Source organism: Mirounga angustirostris, unplaced genomic scaffold (genome assembly GCF_029215605.1).
Source record: "Mirounga angustirostris isolate CCGP_5_RB_7025 unplaced genomic scaffold, mMirAng1.0.hap1 SCAF_14, whole genome shotgun sequence".
NCBI lineage: Eukaryota > Metazoa > Chordata > Mammalia > Carnivora > Phocidae > Mirounga > Mirounga angustirostris.
In genome coordinates, this window is record NW_026991722.1 from 75,827,930 (window position 1) to 75,851,211 (window position 23,282).

The following is a 23,282-nucleotide window of genomic DNA, read 5'->3' on the forward strand; positions in this document are numbered from 1 at the left end:
CATTCTTATTTATAATAGTGAGGGGAAAGGGGGCCATGGGGAGAGGGGAACCGAGCACATAGGAAGAAAGGGAGAAGGGAGAGCTTTAGCGTTACTCTGGCCAAACAGAGCTAGGAATCTCGCCAAAGGGAGAGTGCACGATTGGCGGCAGCTGAGAGAGCATGTATGGACTTTGAGGAAAGCTTCTGGGCCTCAGCACGGGGCCTCCTCCTTCGGGGCCAGGAGAGTTCTGGCAGCAGCCCCCCAGCCCAGCATGTTCCCACATAATTGAAGTCGAATGTGCTTGGGGGGAGGGTGGATAGAGGAGGCCTCCGAGTTCCTGGCTGCAGAACCTCAGCGTTCTGCAGTTGGCTCTGTTTGGGATCAAAGCCAGTTAGTGTTGATTTTCCGCAGCATGGAAACACATGCGACGAAGCTGTTTTCCTGAGGCATGCATTTTGAAAAGAGGATTTTAATTTTTTTCCCCAAGGACAGGTGGGGCTGGGAGGTGGGGGGGGTTGTGACGTGGCTCTTCTATTGCTGTCTCTTCTGCAAACGGTTTTGGGCTCATAGTTTCCGTGTGAGCACAAACGAATCAGTTAGGATGTGTGAATGGGCATGGCCACGATTTAAGGCGAAGTCTTTCACAAAAGATAATTCCTGGAAAATGCTGCGGGAGGACCCTCTGGCTGTGTGTGATAAGTCACAATTTGTTTGCTCTCCACTGGAGTGTTTCCAGGAGAGCAGCTCTCTTGTTCCTCCTAAAATTTTCCATGGACTCTCCTTCACTTCTCGGTCTTTCTCTGTGATCTTGTTCTTCTGCTCCCGAAATTAGTTTGTGTTCCTTCTTTTCAGTTAGCACCAGTCTTTTGGGGCTAACCATTATGTCAGTGATGCAAAGTGACACTGTCTAGTTTCTCAAGTGGTGGGGACACATCCTTTTAATGGCACTCAACTGTGCCCAGCCCTCTAGGGAGTCTGGACTCTTGGCCCATTGGGCCATACCCATGGGATTGAGAATCTACAATCACAAATCAATTCGGCTGGAGGGGTCTCAGGGCACCCTTCCCTTTTAAATAAGGAAATGGACATACAGGCAGATATGGTCTGGGACCTTTGGCTCCTTCCAGACAAAAGATGGCGAAAGACATCTCCACAGAGGCCAGGTCAGTACTGCTTCTCCTATTCGGCATTTATGATCAGTGCTATAGCTCAGCTTTTATCTTTTGAGAAGAATTTCACCATCAGTCGTATTATACTAGGATACCAAGCTCTCTGCATTTATTTCAAGGCTGGATCTGAAAGTTTTGGGTCAGGGGATTTAGAACACGGTCTGAAAAAAGGCAAAGCAGCTTTAGTTCACTTAGAGCACTTGGTAATTAGCCTTGGAGTAATAAATGTTATCTGCACCAGCACTGCTCCGTGCCAAGTACCAAAACCACATTTTCCAGATGATTCCAGTGAGAAATTTCTGACCCGAAGCAATTCAACATTGGGCCCCAAAGACCACAATCATCTTTTATAAAACAACAGATTGTTCATCTCTCCCCGGCCTTCTTTAGTGAGCAAGAATACAAAATCCAGATTAAGAACCAACTGCAGAGCCCCCTTCGCGCTCGCCTAAGCTTCCAGAATTACAGTAAGAGATTGCTTCATGTTCGTGAAAAGTATACTAGCTAAAATGATGCTGAGATAGTTTTGGCTTCTGGAAGTGCAGCTTTAAAAAAATGAATGTCTAACAGAACCTAATAGTGTTAAGTGCCTGAGCATTCCAGGGAGGGCACGAGTCCCAGGGAGGCAGGGTAAAAACGGTTACCAGGAAGTGGTAAATGGTTACCATTACCTTTAAACGATGAAAAGAAGGCATAAAGGAGTTGATTATGACATTAATCAGGATAAAGAGGCCACAAGCCCTCCCCATGCCCCCCACCAAAGAGGGTAAAAAATAAAAGTTTTATATATAAACTTCCTTGAGGTCTCCCAATGCACCAATGCAAAAATACTTGTTTGCTCCAGGCTGAGGGCAGTGTAGTGTTTGGAGGGGTGGGGGTGGGGAATGAATTTCGGGCTGCACAGGATGAGACGCTGGGCTTTGGCTCTGGGGCAAAATGGGGAGGGGAGGTTCCTGAAAGGAAAGGCTTTTCTTCCTATTACTACTTTACTCTTTCCCGTCATTTAAAAATTTTAACTTTAAAAGCTACATCTACTTTAAAAGCCTGGATGGTTCAGTAGGTGGTGTCCGGCTCTCAGTTTCAGCTCAGGTCATGATCTCAGGGTCCTGGGATCCAGCCCCAGTCAGGCTCCGTGCTCAGCAGGGAATCTGCTTGAGGGTTCTCTCCCTGCGCCCCATCCCCCCACATGCATGCTCTCTTGCACATAAATCTTAAAAAAAAAAAAAAGCTACATCTGTTGGTGTAGACACTATGCAGATATTCTAGGACTCCCACTTCAAGAACCTTCACAGACAAGAATGAAAAGGGCTGGCTTGAAGCAGAAGCCTGTCAGAGAACACTTGGTGGCTTCCTAAACTCACTTAAGGTGAGAGCCAGGTCTCTGAGCAGTGTAGACATCCCCCAGCACAATGAAGGAGCAGGAACTGGGTCGTGAGAGACTCCTGAAAAATTTCCCTTCCGCTGCCAAGAAAGAAATTAACGCAGCAGAATTCACTGCGGCAGTTAATTCAGCTTTTTCCTGGAGAAGACGAAATCACTTTCCTCAAATGTGAGAGCGACTTTCCTTTTTTACCATTGACTTCATCACGTGAGCCCGTCGGCCACCAGCCCAAGCAACGTGGCAGAGTGCACAGCAGCCAAATCTTAAGGATAGTATTTGTAATTTGTGTATCCCGACTGTACCAGGAGAGGGGTTTCCAAGTGATGACAGAAGGTTGTTCATTTGTGATTTGCCAAGCTCTCCACACTCTACTGGCTGGCTGTTTGGTTTCCTAGCCTCGCGCTGAGGACAACCTCCCCGAGCAAGCCTGGAGCTGGGAGTTGGTTCAGGGCTTTGTCTGACCCCGTGTGTCCTAACCAGTCCCATCTGGGATGGTTTCAAAAAGCAAAACGACCTCAGCTTGCAATAGGGCCTGGGAAAAAGTCTCCAGTGTGTAAATGGATTGCTTTCCATTTGCAAAAGAGTTGTGGGCTGTCTCAGACTATCCCGATCCTCCAAATTGAGGTAATTTTCCTTATTCTACTTTTTATTAGTTTGGGAAGTTGGAGCAAAGGGCTGGAGAGATGAATAATCTAGCTGCTCACTCTATTGTTGAGGCGATGATTTTTAATGCTTCTTTTAAATCCAGGTCATGACACTTTCTTAGGTTATTTAGATACGAGCTCCCGAGCAAATGTCAATCAGAGACACAAATTTCACACAGGGCAGAATCATTTCAAAGTTTGGTTGTTTTAATGCAATTTCATTGTTCAAGGTAGTACGGATATATTAAGTGGTTCATTTCCATCCTGAAGAAAACACGAACAGTTTCTACCTTATGTAATTTTGTCAAATTCAAACATGACTCTTTGACCTTCCTCAAAGACAGTTTCTTAATATATCTTGATAAGATTCTTTATTTCTGGAAAAAAATGTTTAAACCTTCAAGTAGTTTGGAAACATTTGCCTATTTGCTCATTCCTCTGGGCACAGCCTTTCAGAGCACTTAGCCCACCTGTACTGAAGCTCTGTTCTCCCAGCTGGTGGTAGGGCTGCTTGACGGAGGTGATCATGGGAAAATGAGGAGCGAGCAAGCTTTGTCAACTACTTCTAATTCTCTTAATTAGTATGCTACGATCCACCCCAGCTTCTGCAAGGTCAGACATGCAAGACAAGTACTTGGCCAAAAAAGCAGGATTCTAACTAGTGTAAAAATAGATTTTAAATAAAATAGAATCTCTATAGGAAAGAGAATTAGGTTATGCTTTACATTCCCACTCTTGCTTTAAGATATCTGTATATATAAGTCCAAGGGGGACTTGTAGAGTTGGTCTGCCCTAAGTAAAAATTGAGAATGTCTGAGTACATTCATTTTGCAAAGTTACAGATGAGGTTTTTTGGGAAATGCTACAGCACATCCCACAAAAATGGATAGTGATTAACAATACAGTTTGTGCACTAACAAGTAACATATAAGACATTTAGGCCAAAGGGGATGACATCTAACCATAGGCTAAAAAACAATTCTAAAATGTGATCATTTGAAAACTCTGGCTAATTCTAAAGCAGAAAACCAACCCCATCATTTAACGGCATGTCTTGTTAACCTATCCAGCTACCTCTTTAGGAAGCTTAAATTCCAACACGGGTCTTACTTTAAGTTTGCTCAATTACTTCGTAGTATGAATTACTTGACGTTAAGGTTTCTAGAGAAAGTACACAGCCCCTCTGTTGGCTCACAACAAGCATTGCATGACTCTTTTAAAGGGGCTCTGTTAAAATTCTAATTTTCGGATTTAGAAACAGCCTTTGGTTGTATCTTGAAAGCATCATTGAAAATCTGCCCAAGCTCCCTCTAGCCGCAACCTGAACATGCAGCCCGATCTTTTGTAAACATTCAGAAAACACTGATCCCAGCAAAATACACAATCAGCTAGTCAGAGGCCTCACTCTGCATTTTCACATGGATGATAAATCTGCCTGCTGATTCTTGCTAGATGCTAGGAAATCCACTCTGAGAGCTGGGTCTTAGAGTAACCCTTCAGCCTCCTCCTTACTTGAGGTTCATAATGTGGTGTGGAGTCATCGAAAACAAAGTAGAAGCGCCACCATTTTTCCTACACTGGGTCCGCTCAGCCTGGGCGGGTTGTTTGTTTTTCCGAGCTAGCCCTGGAGCAAGAGATGGCTGCTGGTGACAGGCTAGTGACTAAAGGTTTACTGGCCCAGCCTCTTTTCCTGTGACCTTCAACCAATTCTTCAATTCCCAGACTGCAGGGAGGGAGGACAATGACAGGAGACTAATGCTAGGGAATTTTCGTAAATCCTCAGTGGCCAGTGCAAACCTCTCTTTAAAGCAGCTGCTATGACCTCAGGTAACGTGACCTCTGAGGTTGCCAAAAAAAAAAAAAAAGTGACGTCTTGAACCGACCCCAGAACTGAATGTCAAATCCACCGACTCAATAAATACAATGGAAAACTGCAGAGCAGAGCTGGGGCTTCTGTCAAGTAGCAAGGCAAAATGGTCATCAGAATGTCTGAGGTTAGTGAACTCCTATGGTGGGAAACAGTGGCCACATCTTAAGCCCCGGCCCTCCAGCTCTCCTCGCCACGGCCACTGGCCCTCCAGTTACTACAGCGCACGCCAGCCAAGAAAAGATCCGAACAACGGCGGCTCCGTCCTCACTTGTACTTATTCAAGGTCCACCCTCACACGTAGCTGAAGCCCCAGCACACCCTCGCCGTGCCAGGGAGAACAGTCTCAGGGACACCTGTTTCCCAGAGGTCACTTGCCCCTCTTGCTGCGGCCTTTCCTTGAGGGCAGCTTCCCACTGCTGCCCGAAGAGGGGGGGCTGGAGGCCGAGGCCACGGCAATGTTGATCTGTCCCTCCTGGATTTCCTGCCGGGTCTCAGCAGGCAGGTGGTTGATCTTCTGCTGTGTCTCCAGGTAGAACATGACGTCACGCAGTTGCTCCTGGATCTCGGTGATCTGCAGATCCTTCTGGTCACAGGTCTCCTTCAACACCCTCTCCTCCTCCTTCAGTTTGTTCTGCAGGAGGACTTGGTTGGCTCGCAAACACTTGTTCATTTCCTGCTCCTCTTTGAGCTCTGTGGTGAGTTTGGCCACTTTCGTGTTTAGTTGGGTGCACCTTTTACAAAACAAAGGAAGAAAAAAGCATGATTTTCAATTGCTGACACAGTCCCCTTTCTGCTCTGGGACTGAACAGAGGCACTGTGATCTCAGAATCCATTTAGGGACTGGACTCCTCCCCCGTGCGGTGGAAGGAGACTGGTTTGCTGCCACTGCAACAGCTTTACAAAGCAAGGATTTTGCTCGAGTTAACAGCATGGCTTCAGGACAATTTTTCTAAGCATCAGGCATTTTTCAATTGCAGAAACGATTCTGCGATTCATGGTAAAACTACTGCTTCTCTGTTTTGCAGTCTGTGGTTAAATAGGTGGCTTAGAGATAACAGCTACGATAAAGAAGTTATGAGGAAAAGTGACATTCTCGGAGAGTCAAGCGCTCTGACCTCACTGCATTCGCTGGAGGAGAGTTTCCAAGGATAGGGAGTGCCCTATTCTTGATGCTCAATCTTACTGATAAGTAAAGAATTACAAATTAAAACACCATTTGGGATACCATTTTTATGTATCAGAATGCCAAAGAGCTCAGACGTGGGGAAAGAGGAACTTCCACACATTGGCACTGGAACAGGAACTGCTACAAACTCTTTGGAAGTCAATTTGGCAATACCTATAAAAATCAAAATTTTACAATGCCCTCTGCCACACCTATTCTAGGAATTTATCCTACAGAATATATCCCACAGAATATATTTCAGACTACACTGAAAGAAACATGGAGAAAAATGCTCATTGCAACAGAGTTTATAGTAGTCCAAGACTTGAGACAACTTAAACATCCATCAATAGGGAACTGGTTAAAATTATTATGGGACCTCCAGACAATGGAATACTGTGCAACCTTTATGAAGATAAATCTAGATGTACCAATATGAAAAAACAAAAAACAAAAAACCTCCAAAACAGAATATTTACCAAACAGAATACCTAATATTATTCTTTTTTTTTTTTTTAGAAAAAAGATTATGTATGTGAGATGTGAGCAAAAGATTTGGAAGAGTAAATATTCACTGGTACTATTAATTAATAATGGTAACCTCTAGATAGATAACATGTTCTACAGGGTGGAAAAAACCTTCCAGTTTTAATTCTTTCATATAGTTTGTTAGGGAGCTGAAAGTATAGGAGAATATTTTAATTTCTCTTAATGCCGTAGTGTTGTTTTTACAGAAGTTTAAAACAAACAAACAAAAACCCTTGGATGCCTGGCTGCCTCAAGAGCACGTAACTCTTGATCTCAGGGTTGTGAGTTTGAGCCCCCATGTTGGGTGCAGAGATTGCTTACAAACAAAATGTTTAAAAGAAAACAAACAAACAAAACAAAAAAACTTTGGTGAAGAGTGTTGTGGGTGAAGAAAAAATTTTGAAACAGATAGTGTGACAGGAGCAGGATGTTGTGAATGCCACTTAACGTCACTGACATATTTTATGTTATATAGATTTTGCCACAATACAAAAAAAAAACAACAAACTATTAAAATAACCCCCGCTTTCGAATAGGGGGAAAACAGGTGAAGGGTAAATGGGGACTCTGCACTATCTTGGTAGCCTCTGTAAATCTGAATTTCTACCAGAATAAAGGTTTATTAAAAAACAAAACAACTTTTAAAGCTATCCTTCTTAAATTTATTTTGTATCTGTTTGTCCAGAAGTAAAAAATCAGTTATTTTTGTGAGTATACTTAAACTAGAAAGTAATTTCAATCAGCAGCAACTATCTTCCCCTAACAGTAGAATACATTTTTGCCACACTGTTTTTGAGCTTTTCGCACCATATTAAACAAGTTTGGCCTTTAATTCCTGTCTAAGGCCAGAGTACACACTGTCTCCGCCTTAGACAGTCATTCTCCTGAGAGTTCTCAGCCACATGGTTTAGAGAAACTGCAGCTCTGAGCACAAGGCAGTTGCTTTCTAGAGGCAAAAATGAAAGATATTTGCACATACAATAAGCAAAGACATCGGGGGAGAGTGCTGCATTCCACATGGCATCCACCTGGCATGAAACGCTATGTATTTTTTTTTTTACTTTTTTATTGTTATGTTAATCACCATACATTACATCATTAGTTTTGATGTAGTGTTCCATGATTCATTGTTTGTGCATAACACCCAGTGCTCCATGCAGAATGTGCCCTCTTTAATACCCATCACCAGGCTAACCCATCCTCCCACCCCTCTCTCCTCTAGAACCCTCAGTTTGTTTTTCAGAGTCCATCGTCTCTCATGGTTCGTCTCCCCTTCCGATTCCCCCCCCCTTCATTCTTCCGAAACGCTATAGTTTTTAATAAACGGAAAGTCACAATAAGTTTGCTCTCTATATAGGCAGACCCCTGAAAACCCAGTGATAGACACATTTGGAAAGTGTTTCCACCAGAATGAAGATTACCTATTTATGAGCCTGTTACAATGAAAAAGCTAATTAAAAGAGACCAATTACACCTACTTTCTTTCCACAGACTGCTTTTCTTTTAGGAGATCATTTAGTCTGTGCTCCAGATTATCACATTTCTCAATTGTTTCTTTAAATTTGGTCTTCATGTTGTTAATCTGGAAGAGCAAACAGAGGTCAGTTTCACTTCACAGAGGCATAGTTGTGTGGTCTCTGGGGCTAACTTCACCACGCTTTCTTCAATCACCTGTCTATAACTTTGACAAACCAAACTAAGAAAAGGTGAGACGATCATTTGAAAGAATTTCTGTAATGGAAATAAACATTCTGAGAAATCCTTTTCCCCGCCTTACTGTTTTTGTCTATACCAGAGTGATCAGGAGCAGCTGAATGTCAAGCAGAAGACTCAAAAGTGAAGGAAGAGCTTCAGGCAGCAGAGCAGGAGATGGTCTGTCAGAGCCCAGACCAGAGCCTACTCTTCTTAATTCATCATTTTATTTCCTCCTGAGATCACATTCCAAAAATCACTATCGAAATAATCTAACAAACTAATTTAATCCAAGAAAATGGTGATAACCAATTTTAACTGTTCGGGCCCCTCTCCCAAGCTCTTTATTAATTTTCTCATGTACCACAAAGCCACATGGAACATAAGCAGTTCTTGTTTTGAGTTAATTTGTAAGTGCAATATAGAGAGAACAAATTCATGTCACATTGTCTTAGCAATTGAAGAGAATTTTTGTATATGTGCTGCCGAAGCGAGCACGCAATTGAAGAGAATTTTAAAATTCTAGTGTATTCTGTGTCGGAAACCAAGAGACTTTTGAAGTCTAGCTAAGTAGATGCTGGATTCACCCAGGTGTGACGATCTACACAACTGAGAAATGCCTCAGCCCTACTGAGGTAAGGACACAGGGCGAAGATTAGATGAGAAGGAGAAGTAGTGAGGCTGGGTGGATCATGAGGCAGTAATAACAGCAACTGACAGGGACTGAGAATTTAAATTCTACGGCCCACATACCAGGTGGTGTTTTGTAAGCAGTATCTCCTTTATACCTTGTAAGAAGCTGGAGACTTCAATGTGGCAACCTTTTACAGAAACAGGCTTACAGAAAGGTGAGGCAATCTGCCCAAGGTCACCCAACTAGAGCATGGTGGGTCCAGGACTGGACACCAAATCTGGATGCGGAGCCAAGTTCTAAACCTCCCTGTACTACACTGCAGGTCACAGCTGTACGGCAAAGGAAAAATGACCCTTGGCAGATATAAACCCTTAGCATTGTCCATCATGTTAGAAAAAGGGCCACTGCTTTTCATACTTCCTTTTAAAAACTTGCCACATGGCCTACCTAACAGATTTCTAACAGCACTGTTTTGTTTTTTTTAATAAGAAGAAAATAACTATAGAAATTAACTTTATACCCAACTTCTGTTAAGTTGGAAGAACACGCAATTAGAGGAAGATTCCTCTATGTCATGAAAATAAAAATAGCTTAAGGGCGCCTGGGTGGCTCAGTCGGTTAAGCGACTGCCTTCAGCTCAGGTCATGATCCCAGGGTCCTGGGATCGAATCCCGCATCGGGCTCCCTGCTCTGCGGGGAGTCTGCTTCTCCCTCTCCCACTCCCCCTGCTTGTGTTCCCTCTCTCGCTGTGTCTCTCTCTGTCAAATAAATAAATAAAATCTTTAAAAAAAAAACAGCTTAAAAATTGCTCGAATTTGGGGTGCCTAAGTGGCTCAGTCAGTTGGGTGTCTGCCTTCAGTTCAAGTCATGATTCCAGGGTCCTGGGATCCAGCCCTGTATTGGGCTCCCTGCTCAGTGAGAAGCCTGCTTCTCCCTCTCTCTGCCCCTCCCCCTGTCTGTGCTTGCTCTCTCTCTCTGTCAAATAAAGAAATTCTTTAAAAAAAATTTTTTAAGGGGCGCCTGGGTGGCTCAGTTGGTTAAGCGACTGCCTTCGGCTCAGGTCATGATCCTGGAGTCCCGGGATTGAGTCCCGCATCGGGCTCCCTGCTAGGCAGGGAGTCTGCTTCTCCCTCTGACCCTCCCCCCTCTCCTGCTCTTTCTCTAAAAAAAAAAAAAAAAAGAAAAAAAAATTTTTTAAAAATTGCTCTAATTCTTTCTAGGTTGGTATTAATTTCCTCCCCAATATTGTTGTTTTTTGTTTTTTGTTTAAAGATTTTATTGATTTATTTGACAGAGACGGCGAGAGCAGGAACACAAGCAGAGGGAGTGGGAGAGGGAGAAGCAGGCTTCCCGCTGAGCAGGGAGCCCTGCTTCTCCGAACTCTCCCACTCCCCCTGCTTGTGTTCCCTCTCTGTGTCTCTCTCTGTCAAATATATAAAATCTTTAAAAAAAAAAATAAATAAATAAAATAAAATAAAAGACCATTAGTTCCTTTGTACGTTTTCTCCTAAACTGACTCCTGTTAGTTTAGAGAAATTGGAAAGGACGAAAACAAGTATCAAAAGGAACCAAACTGTATATGTTTTGCTCATTGAAGATACTTAGGCCAAATGCACTTAAATCAAGATGAAAACCAAGTAACCCCAAAAAGCTCTTTACAATTGCTATACACAAATGTTACAATGGTTTAAATCAGTGCTTTTTAAAACCTTTCTATGAGCCCACAATAAGAAACATTCAATATAAGTATACACACACAATTGACGCCAAGAGCTTCACAACATTATTAAATATGGCAATGCGCTGATATTTTATACCCATCCTATCCTGTTTCATAAAAATGCCAGCTGCACTCTACCAAACTCATTTCACGATCCACAGCTGGAAAAATACTGATTTACATGGAGCTCCAGGTCCAATGAGAAAAGATGGCTCTTTAGGGGAATTCACTTGTCCTGACTGCCTGCTCTATGTTCTTCCTACAAAGTCCCACTAAAACAAGAACCTTCGAGTGGGCATGAGCTTCCAGAACAGACTCTCACACGCTATAGTAATCGCACTACCTAAGGCATGGTGGGGAGTAGGGGCAGGAACCGTATTGTAACAAGTCCACAATGAGGCCCACGAACAAGAATTTCTGTTAGTGAAACCCATGGTCTATTACTGTTTCTCCCTGCACATGGTCTCCTGCTGGAGGTGCCAATGGACAGAGGACTGATCAAAAGGAGGACAGTGGCAGGAACAAAAAGCCTGCATCATCCATTAACTTATGGATAAGCAATATTTGATATTAGAAAACAAAACCTTTTCAAGCCCTTCCAGCTTTTATGTAGGGCTGCCCTTGCCTCCATCTTACCCCTATGTAAAAGGAAACACAAGTTTCAGTGTTTGGCTTTCCTGCCCCTTGACTTATTTTTCATGGGTATTTGTTAGGGAATGCAGATAATCCTAAAGAATCTGAAAAGGCGGAGAGGACCCTAAGCTTAGCTCTCAAGGGTCTGCGTGAAGCACTTTAGGTATAACCCCTGTGCAAAAACCCATTACTGAGGCTGTGCAGAGTTGCCAATGTTCCTCCCTGAGACTTCATAACTTGACAGGAAGTGGCAGCGACTCGTGCTCTGCCTCCTGAGTGCTGTGGGAGGCACGTCCTTCCCATACGTACTCCAATTAAGCCCTATGCAGAACTAGTCCATCAAGCGACCCTGAGTGCCTCTGGAAAGGCACTTTCATCACTTGGAACATTCTTCTATCAACTACATCAAGAACTTTTAACTAAAGATCATGTTAAAGCTGGTGTTAAGCCTTATTTTTAAAGGCCTGATTTCTCCTCATTTGTAGGCATATCCAGAAACTGGGGCCAAAGGGCCTGGCCAATGTGTAAGCCTGACCCTGCTTAATTCCAGGGTAATCCTAGCTACCGCACCGATGAGACCCAAGCCTGGCTCTGCAGTCCTTATCTGAAGGTCTAGTTATTGCCGGGGACTCACAAAGTTACTAAAATAATCATTAAAAAAAAAATTAAAAGCCTGTATTTAATACTAAGAGGATCAGTGAATTACGAACACTGTCCCTAGAACCTGAGAAAGGTTCTTGGAGCTCCCATTATACACGAACCCTCGGGAGCTCACTAGTTTCCAGACTCCCTACTTTGGAACTGGCAGGGTTCCTTGCACGTGCAGGAGACAATGGGAAAAGCAAGCAAATGAAGCTCTGTGCCCTCCATCTGGGTTTCCACCAAAATCACAGTGCTTTTCTCTTTCACCTGTTGGAGTAGTGAGTTGGCATCTTCTTTAAAGGATTTTGTTAAAATCCAAAAACCTCGGGGCGCCTGGGTGGCTCAGTCGTTAAGCATCTGCCTTTGGCTCAGGTCATGATCCTAGGGTCCTGGGATCGAGCCCCGCCCGCATCACGCTCCCTGCTCGGCAGGAAGCCTGCGTCTCCCTCTCCCCTGCTTGTGTTCCCTCTCTTGCTGTGTCTCTCTGTCAGATAAATAAATAAAATCTTTAAAAAAAAAAAAAAATCCAAAAACCTCTGCCCTGGATAAACAAGGAACCACGGGAATCACTGAAGCTCTAGCACCTCTGCCTTCGTTTCTTCTCTGCAATTTCGAAGAGCTCGGCACCATCTTGCTGCCGCAGAAGCCCACACGTAGCTCCTCAAAGCAGCTGTTCCCAAGCTGACAAACCAACTGGCTGACTCAAATTACAGGCCCTCGTGTGCATACTTCTATTTTTTTTAATGGAATTGCACAAGGCACTAGAAAACCTGATCGAAGTTAACAAACAAATCTCTCCCCAATCGAAAATACCAAAATACTCATGTCTTTAAATCCAAGTTTTCTTTTTTTAGGGTATATAGCAGACATTTCATTTCTTCCTCATATATTTAGTGTAATATCGAGCTCAGCATACAATTTTAATCCGCTCGTCTTGATTTACTGACCCTAGGTGAGAATATAGGTTGGCTTCCCTCCCCTTCTTAAATAATGCTCAGTTGGCTGCATTTGCAACAGCATGTTTTCGTCTCTTCCTTCTCCTCTTTTTGACTAATTTCATTCTTATTGTGGTCTAGAATTTCTTGTTGCCTGATACTGCCTTCAGGGGCTAAGTCTGTAATATAATGATGATTCATGTTTTTAACCACTTCTCTCTGGAATTCTGATCTAAAGTTAGATTACTGGGATGAGCCAACTGATTCCAAATTCTTGTTTTCTTTCTTCTCTCTGTGCACTGCATCTCCCCCCCCCCCAACCCCGCCCCGGCTTTACTGAGATATAACTGACATATAACAAAGATTTCTTTTTAGAGGCAAAAACAATTCTCTATCTCTGTATCAGACTAAAGAAGATTTCGCATTCCTCTTTTCTTGTATCCTGCCTTCTCCCACCCCAACATCAGATAGCCCTGCCATGTGGCACGTCAGCAGCACCAAACCAAAAACTTACTTCCTCTGCTGTGTCCTTCTCTATCCGAACTATCTTGTTTTCCCAGTAGATTCGCTGAGATTCCAGCTGGCTTGTTAGTAAATACGAATACTAGAAACAGAGAACAGACACCAAAACATAAACCACTGTAGTTTCTTAAATTCAATTAAAACCCGACTTTTAATCACCTACAGAAGAGTAGGTGTAACCATCAGAATGTGTATTATCTCTTGGTTACACTCTTTCAACAAACCAGGGGAATACAGAGATGTCAATTACACTCCTGTCCTGGGGCTTACCATCTAGTCTGGACAAGCAAGCAGAGAAATGTACATTAACAAAGAAGCTTCTGGGGGCGCCTGGGTGGCTCAGTCGTTAAGCGTCTGCCTTCGGCTCAGGTCATGATCCCGGGGTCTTGGAATTGAGCCCCGCGTTGGGCTCCCTGCTCGGCGGGAAGCCTGCTTCTCCCTCTCCTACTCCCCCTGCTTGTGTTCCCTCTCTTCCTGTGTCTCTCTCTGTCAAATAAATAAAATCTTTAAAAAACAAACAAACAAAAAAACAAATAAGTTTCTGTTCAAGCTACCTTTAAGAACCACAGGTTTTTAAATCAAAGTATAATTCAAATCAGCTCACCCCCCTTCAGGAAGCTGTCCCTGTCCTTCCCAGCCTTGGATTAAGCGGTCCTCTCAGCTCATTAACAGCACTTAATCACCAGGTTTCTTCTTTCACCAGGTCTGACTAGACCACCAGCTCGTTGAAAGTGAGGGTTCTACCTTTATTTCCGTGGCCCCAGTGCCTGGCACATGCTGGACGTCAAGAAATGTTTGCTACCTGACTGCATGAATGAAGGAACAGTGCCTTGTAACTACAGAGAAAGGACAGATGGCTTACAGCAGTAGGGTCTGGCAAGACTTCTGAGAGAAGGAGAGATTTGGGAGTGCTTTCAACAGATAGAAGGGGACAGGTAAAGACAGATCTGATTCCAGAGAACTACTGGACCCAGATGTGGACTGTGGATATTCAGGATCTCTTCAAGATGAAGGAGTCACATCAATGAGGCAAGGGTGCATGGTATGGACAGATGGAGTCTTTTTTTTTTTAAAGATTTTATTTACTCATTTGACAGAAAGAGACAGCAAGAGAGGAACACAAGCAGGGGGAGTGGGAGAGGGAGAAGCAGGCTTCCCGCCGAGCAGGGAGCCTGATGCAGGGCTCCATCCCAGGACCCTGGGATCATGACCTGAGCCGAAGGCAGACGCCCAACGACTGAGCCACCCAGGAGCCCCGGACAGATGGAGTCTTATGGAAGGCTCTGGGGTATTATATTGAGAAATGTGGGCCGTGGAGTGGCAACATCACATCTGCATTTCAGAAAGACCATTCTAAGAGACTGAAAGAGACCTGAATGTGTTTGTAAACTAGAAAAGAGAATGAAGGTGCAAGAGAGAGAAAGGCCAGATGGGGGAAAGTGTGTGGGCCACTGGAATGGGCACAGGGACTGATCAGTGCTGCACTCCCAGCACCTCCAGGAAGACTGGCCGACAGACAGCAGCCCTTGATAAACATTTGTTGAATGAATATATTTAGAGTTAATATGGAAGGGTTGCTTATTCTAGAAACAATGGAGAAGGTTTAAACTTTTTTTCATATTAATACAATTAATAGTAAGAACATCAGCTTTATTTTAGGTCCTTCTACTGAGTCTATTAGACCACAGAAGTCTGGAGATGAGCAAGTTTTCAAATATCCTTCCAAGGTTAAGTTGTTTTTTTTTTTTTTTAAGATTTTACTTATTTATTTGAGAGAGACAGAGAGGGAGAGAGAGAGCACCAGCAGGGGGAGGAGCAGAGGGAAAGGGGGGGCAAGCAGACTCCATGCTGAGCGCAGAGCCCGACCTGGGGCTCAATCTCACTCAACCGACTGCTTTCGGCTCAGGTCATGATCCCAGGGTCCTGGGACTGAGCCCTGCATTGGGCCCCTTGCTCAGCAGGGAGTCTGTTTCTCCCTCTCCCTCTGTCGCTCCCCCTGCTTGTGCTTGCTTGTTCTCTCTGTCAAATAAATTTTTAAAAATCTTAAAAAAAAATAAATGAAAAACAAAAACAAGACTTGTGTTAAACTTCTCTTTCATTAATGTAAAATTTACAGTACAATAATTTTATAGTAGATGGGATTTATTGCTACAGTGAAAAATCAGATTGTGCTACTTTTGTTGTTTCTTCAACTATAAGCATACCCCCAAATGGCTTTATGTATATAAGCAACAAATTCATAAAATACATACTTTGAGTATGTGAATATCTAATTCATAAAATGTCTTAAGATACAAGAAAGCTTCCCGGACATGGAAGGATGCTACTGGGGTTTCCTCATTCTGAACTGCTCAGTTTCCAAACGCTACTGGAATGCCATCAGGCAGATTCTTAACTTCCAGTTTTACTGCAGCCAGAGGACCACCTTAGTATTGAGCTTGAGAAAATGAGGAACATCACACATTCAAAATAATGAGGCACGGTGAGCCTTAGACTTTCAAAGAAGATAATCAGACAGAATAAAAAATATATATATATATATTTAAGATTTTTATTTATTTATTTGATAGAGAGAGACAGTGAGAGAGGGAACACAAGCAGGGGGAGTGGGAGAGGGAGAAGCAGACTTCCCGCTGAACAGGGAGCCCGATGCGGGGCTCGATCCCAGGACCCTGGGATCATGACCTGAGCCGAAGACAGATGCTTAACGACTGAGCCACCCAGGCGCCCCCAGAATAAAAATATTTTAATAATTCTTTGCAGCAATGATAGAACTTTACATAGTTGACATACAGAGTAAATGGCAAAATTAAAAGCCCAAGCCACTTTTTAAATTAGGACAATAAAAAGCAGTAAAAGAAAAGTACTTAGTAATTACTAATAAAGTATCTTACCTCTAACTGTAAGGCATCTATTTTCTCTTCCTGGCAAGTATCACCCTCACATTCATATTGTACTATTTTTCCATCTGTTTTACTTGCAACCAGTCGATGAACATAGTTATCTGAAGAAAAGAATGAACGCATCAAACAAGGCTTGTTTCTTCACAATGGAAAGGGTCTGCATACACTTTTAACTTTGACAAAATTTTTGTTTTTACGTGTTCTAAATTAAATGCTTTGCAATACTTCTGTACAAGTGGGCTAAATCATTTGAATTTAAGCAAGAGTGAGAGGGCAAGTATGGAAGTGTTAACTCTCTTTATAATGTGCAATTCAGGCCATTTGTAGAAAATAGTGCCCTACGGGGCACCATGAGAATTTGAGTTGGCCACAGCTGTCAGGAAGATTTCAAGCTGGGAGAGAAAGTGGAGAGGTTCCGAGGGAGAGAGGTTCATGCAGAATGAATCCAAATTAGAACATGAGAACAGTGTTCACCTCCGGCATAGTCCCAGACTCGATGGTTGGTGAGCTGCATGGCGTACGTGTGCTGCGTTTCCTCGAAGTGCTTATAAGCATGTCGACTTACATACCGTCCACATCCTATGTGGCCGCATATTAAACAAATCCACAGGTTCTGCCACAGAGAAGGTAAGATCTTCATTAGTTATACAAAAACATATGATCTGGCTCACTCAGAGTGGGAAGGTGCCTGACACAGAATGAAACGGAGTTGTTTCTACAGGAGTTTTGAAAAAACATGTTTAAAACCCCAAAAGCAAGGATGCTTTTACGAGTCAATCATTTTCTCGTTCTGGGTTTTAAAAAACTCTAGGTAAACAGTAAGACAAATATTCACAATTTATCAGCAAAAGTCTAGTCCTTTTAAAAAAAAACAAAGAACGGAAAGCAGAGAGTATTTTGCTGAGGAATGTAAAATAATTTATACTTCTTGCCCAACCCTAGACAAAAAGAAAAAAAAAAAATCAGCCTGAAAAGAATCGAAAAGAATTTAAGCCACACGGGGCAGAAGCAAGCCCCAGACCGCGAAAGCTGAGCTCACTCCTCTTTCCCAGCGGCCGCCGGCACTTACTTCCTGCACACCGCACTCGAAGCACTTGTTCTCTTCCACGGGCTCTGGCGTTTGGCAGTACCGGCACACGGGACACCTGTCCGGGACCCCAAGTGAGAATGGAACAGATGAAATACGAGAGATAGCTGTTACAGAACCAAGAGTCAAAACTGCATTTTAAATCTTCAGTCTCTTAACACGCTATGTGTTTATCATAACTAATGATACCATGCGAAGAACACTGGCAAGTTACTCTCAAATGAAATGAAAAAAATACAAAATCTTGATAAAGGAAGAAGAAAAGGAAGGAGTCTTGATCCGCTTCATGCCTTCCTCCATTCTTCTGTCTAAAGCTTAATCAAAGAACTAAATATGTACAAGTTAGAATTAGGGACTTGAGATAAGTTATTAATTCTTTTTTTTTTTTTTTTAAGATTTTATTTATTTATTTGGCAGAGAGACATAGTGAGAGCAGGAACACAAGCAGGGGGAGTGGGAGAGGGAGAAGCAGGCTTCCCGCAGAGCAGAGAGCCCGATGTGGGGCTCGATCCCAGTACCCTGGGATCATGACCTGAGCCGAAGGCAGACGCTTAACGACTGAGCCACCCAGGCGCCCCAATAAGTTATTAATTTTATGTCCAGTTATCCATAAGGTATTTTTACTTCAAAAAATCTACCTTATTTCCCAAAGATCTAAATCACTCAAGATGTACTCTGTCTTCTCTGTGTTGCTCCCAAGAGTTAAAACTAAAATCTGTAATGAATTTCACCAAAAAGAAGTTAATATTGGAACAGACAGGGCCTGTTACCATACAATGAACATGTGGAAGAGGATACCAGTGCCAAGTACTCAAGTGTCATTTTACAAAAAGTCAATTAAAATGGCACTGAAGGCAAACTCACAGAAACAGAGCAGAAAGGCAGATGGGATACCAGGGTCTGGGGGAGGCAGCAATCCGGAGATGTTGGTCAAAGGTTACAAGGTTTCAATTATGCAAGATGAATCAATTCTGGAGAACTGGTGTTCATCAGTGTGACTATAGCTGACAATATTATATTGTTTTTGAAATTTGCTTAGAAGAGAGACTTTGGGTGTTCTTACCACACACACACACACACACACACACACAAGGAAAATGGTAAAGGTGTGAGGTAAGATATGTTTATTGACTTGGTTGTGAACATTTCATAATGTGCATGTATAATGAGTCATCAGGTTGTACATTTTAAATATATACAGTTTTTTTAAGATTTTATTTTTAAGTAATCTCTACCCCCAATGTGGGTCTCAAACTCATGACCCCGAGATCAAGAGTCGCACACTCTACAGAATGAGCCAGCCAGGCGCCCCTAAATATATACAATTTTTTGGTGATCAATTACACTTCAATAAACCTGGGGGGAAAAGGCCATTAAAAAATCCATTAATGCCTTTCTGTTTTACTCAAGACAAAATAACACTAAGTACCAGTCATGAATATTTCTGTCAGGTGGGCAAAAATGGTAGAAAGTAGGTTATAACTGAAGCTAATTATGAACTGGCACCAAGAAGAAAGAATGCTTAAGACATAACTAATATCCATTTGTTACCCAACTGAGTAAATAAAACCAAGAAAAGAAAATTAGCAGGAAGAACATGAATTTCTTATCACAGATAATATCAAAGAGAAGCCAGACATGCACTCCAATGTCGACAGCAGCATTATCAACAACAGCCAAATTACGGAAGCAGTGTCCATTAAGAGATGAATGGATAAAGAAGATGGGGCATATATATATATACACAACGGAATATTTCTCAGCCATCGAAAAGAATGAAATCTTGCCATTTGCAACAATGTGGATGAAGCTAGTGAGTATAATGCTAAGCAAAATAAGTCAGTTAGAGAAAGACAAATACCATATGACTTCACTCCTATGTGAAATTTAACAAGCAAAGGGAAAAGACAGAGAGCGAGAGACGAACCAAGAAACAGACTCCTAACCACAGAGAACACACTGATGCTAACAGAGGGGAGGGGTGTGGGGGGATGGGTGAACGAGGTGGCGGGATGAAGGAGGACACTTGCTGTGATGAGCACAGGGTGATGTATGGAAGTGCTGAATCCCTATATTGCACACCTGAAACTAATGTACCACTGTATGTTAACTAACTGGAATTTAAATAAAAACTTAAAAAAAAAAGAAGCTGGAAGACAAACGAAGAAACCAGGAATGGCAGCTGTAGTGAGCAGCAAGCCGTCTTGTCGAAGGTACAAACTAGCTCTGTGTCATCCCTTTGGTCTGTGTGGCAGCTGTGGTAGTGGTTGGATAAAAATACATGAATTCTGAAATCTTATTTCCTACATTATGCCAAAAGGATCTTTCTGAAATGTAAGTATGATCCTGAGAATAAAAAAAGGAAAAAATTACAAAAATCACCTTATTTATACTATACACATCGTATTCTTTTTTTTTTTAAGATTTTATTTATTTATTTGACAGAGAGAGAGACACAGCGAGAGAGCGAGCACAAGCAGGGGGAGCGGGAGAGGGAGAAGCAGGCTTCCCGCGGAGCAGGGAGCCCGATGCGGGGCTCGATCCCAGGACCCTGGGATCATGACCTGAGCCCAAGGCAGACGCTTAACGACTGAGCCACCCAGGCACCCCTACACATAGTATTCTATGACATACCATCTCACTGATTAAAAGATAATTTACAGTTTATTAAATGCTTCCCTCTCCTTAAAAATAAAGTTTGAGTTGTCATCTTATTTTCTTGAGGAGGTATTTGGGGAAAACTTCCCCAAATGTCCTTCTCTGACATCTCCATGTGTCAAAAAACTACCCTTCAGGACTGCATACCAATGCTGCCTCCCGCCATGCAGCCCTTCTTGACTACCCCCACTGGGGAAGCCATCTCTATTTCCCTCCGGTTTCTACCTTGAATTGTATGCACTTATGTAAGCTCCCTTAGCTGACTGAACTTCCCTGAGGAGGATCTATGTTTGATGCTCTCCCATCAGCACCAGCACTCTACGGTGCGTGTCTTGAGGCTCAAAACATATTTGCTGAAGAAACTATGTGTTTTTGAGGCTAGCCACCACCAGGTTTGTCCATTTAGAGGGTTGAATTCTAGTCCCAGTGCTGGCCTTCTCTGCAGGACAGCTATTTTTTCATTTCTGGGTCTCAGTTACCTCCTCTGTAAAATGAGGAAGCTGGACAATATGGTCCCCTAAACTTCTAACTTTAAAATGCTATGTTTCCGGGGCAGTTAATTTGCCCTGAGAGTAAAACTGGAGTGGTAGGGAACAAAGAAGGGTCCAAAACTTAAGTGGTGTAGCAGGTGGACACAAGATACAGATAAACACTTTACGGAATGCATATACCTTAGTGTGTCTTTCTTCAAGGCAAATTTAAACCTGGACAATTCTTTGAAGAGCCCCCCACATGATACCCCAGAATTGACTGAGGACCCTCTAGAATTGGGGCAAGATTCTTGTCAAGCTAAATAGGCTAGAAAAACCCAGGGTTTACTGATCTGCTCAAGAGTATTTTCTGAGCTCCTACTATGTGCCAGGTCTCCTGCCAAGGGTGAGGGCACAGCAGTGAGCAAGCCAGACAAGGTCCCTGCTCTGTGAAAGCTGGCATTCTTCTGGTCATTTGGGGGTAGACAACAGATTCCTGTGGATGTTCACCTTCCTCATTTCTGGGCTTTGGCATGTGATCTTTCCCTTCCCATGAACACCCCTGCCCTCACACTGCCTTCTCTCAGGTCCCCCTTTCCCTGGCTAATGCCTCCTCATCCTCCTGGAGACTGCACTTCTCAGGCGGCCCTGGCTATCTCAGGGCCCTTGTTCACCAGTCGTAATGCTGCACACTGCCACTCTGTAACCCGTTACAGCCACGACTGCGTATTTATTTGTGTGATTATTTGATTCTGTGTCTTCCTCTCTGTAGTGGGAGACCCAAGTCAGCGTCTTGATTTACTTTTCTAGCTAAGTCCTACAGCACAGTTTACAAAGGGAGGAACAACCCTTGATTTAAAAAAACAAAAACCAAGGTACAGCTTACACCTCGGTCCTTGCCTGTGCAATGCCGCTGTACACATAAGGCCTCCACTGCAGTGGGAAACAGGACAGTGTAGGCATACGGGTGCTTCATGCCTACTGGCTGCTATTACTACCGGCCACTGAGTCATCAACAACATGCTAAGTCTGAAATGTTAGACTACCATAGCCCACATGGTAAGAAAGCCAAAGTAAATGGTAAGCATCAAGGGCAGGTGATAAATGAGATTTTAGACCTAAATTTCCTTGGGTAGAAGAGCCTCAAAGCTCAGCTTTACCTTTTTTTTTACCCCCCCCCCCCCATTCTCTGGTTCTTGGAAGCAACAATTCATGCTGCTTTTGGAAATCCCACATAGATTCTGAATCAGCATACTAAGAAGGACATGGTCTAAGAATGCTAACTGATTCCCACATGAACTAGTGAAGAAAAATGGAAGACCCTTCCATGTGACCTCTTCACTGTCATGGTGCCCAGGTGCATAAATTCAAGCACTTGGAATGCTTCATTTTTGGTGGTGGCTATTTTTAATTCTGGGAAAGGGTAACAATGGGCTTTGACAGGGTGGGGGTAAGATTAGCTCCTACACTCACGTGGTGTCGTCCCAGCGCTGCAGGCACTGGCTGTGGAAGCTGTGGTTACATAACGTGGTGAGGATGCCATTCACGGACTCGTCCATGCGCTCCAGACACACTGTGCACTTGGGGAGCTCGGTCAGGTCCATCACGGGGAGGCTGGCACCCTACAGGGAAACACTTCACATAAGCTTCACTCTTCACCCACGGTTCTAATATATGTTTTTAACACTAGCTTTCCTGCTGCATTTTGACTCTTGGCAGGATGCTCTCAACATTTTTGATCTGTGCAAATAATTTAAATTGGTAAGATGTTCATCCATACAACAAATATTGACTGAGCACCTTCTATATTCCCAGCGCTGTGCAAGGCACTGGGGATAGGCTGGCGAAGAAGCCAACAAAGATACTTGCCCTCACGGAGCTGATACTCTGGAAGGGGAGACTGCTACCAAAAGCTTAACAGAGAATAAAAAAAAAAACCCCAGAGAATCAAAGCGTTACCAGACTCCTGGCTCTACTTTTAAGGCTCTGTAACTATAACAGAACACAAATGAATAAAAGCAGAACAGGAATGGAACAGAATGATTTTTCCACAGAGTAAGTTAAAACTTAATGCTTCCTACTAAGTGATAATAGTATCAACAACACTGATTTATTCATTCATTTAACACACACTTATTGAGTCCTTACTATGTGTGCCAGACACCGTTCTAGGTGTAGCACAATGGTGAACAAAGCAGATGCGCTAAGTCCGAAACAACTGAGGGCCTTGTCCTCACAGAGCTTATAATCTGCTAGAGAGAGGCAAAAGTCAAATTTTTTAAATTACCAGTGGTCATAAGTGCTATGAAAGAAAAGTATAGGAAGCTATAACAGGGCAGTCAAGAAAGGAACCCCCTGCACCACCCCCGGGACAGTGACGTCTGACTTGAGCCCTGCCAGCTGTAAAATGAGCAGGAATTACTGACGCGAAGGTGGGGAGGTATGCACACAAGGACATGCTGAGAAAAATGACATTTATCTATGGTCCCTGAAGAGTAGCTTTTCACAGGCACTCTTTCAAGAAGCCATGTTCATTTAGAGAAAAGAATCTCTAAAACTGGCACAAAGGAAGCCTGATTTTATCATTTGTCAATTTTTATTTTACCTAATCTAATGATAGAACAATCAAATGAGAACTTATTTCCAT

At 43.1% G+C, this 23,282-nt stretch overlaps 1 protein-coding gene across 10 annotated transcripts in view; it reads right to left on the bottom strand.

Moving 5' to 3' along the window:
* Window positions 1-3,362: 3,362 nt before the first annotated feature.
* BRAP (BRCA1 associated protein) overlaps window positions 3,363-23,282 on the bottom strand; it is a 101,540-nt gene continuing 81,620 nt past the window's right edge. For 8 of the 10 annotated variants that reach the window (XM_064578392.1, XM_064578390.1, XM_045887636.3 and 5 more), the window contains 7 exons: window positions 22,109-22,257; window positions 17,490-17,565; window positions 16,895-17,033; window positions 16,412-16,521; window positions 13,510-13,599; window positions 8,218-8,321; window positions 3,363-5,777 (listed from right to left, as the gene is read on the bottom strand). In XM_064578392.1, coding sequence (XP_064434462.1) covers window positions 5,414-5,777; window positions 8,218-8,321; window positions 13,510-13,599; window positions 16,412-16,521; window positions 16,895-17,033; window positions 17,490-17,565; window positions 22,109-22,257 — 1,032 coding nt within the window. In that variant the 3' untranslated portion in view covers window positions 3,363-5,413. Of the gene's footprint in view, window positions 5,778-8,217; window positions 8,322-12,327; window positions 12,545-13,509; window positions 13,600-16,411; window positions 16,522-16,894; window positions 17,034-17,489; window positions 17,566-22,108; window positions 22,258-23,282 lie in introns of those variants that run through there. The other 2 variants (XR_010407411.1, XM_064578393.1) reach the window with 2 other exon arrangements.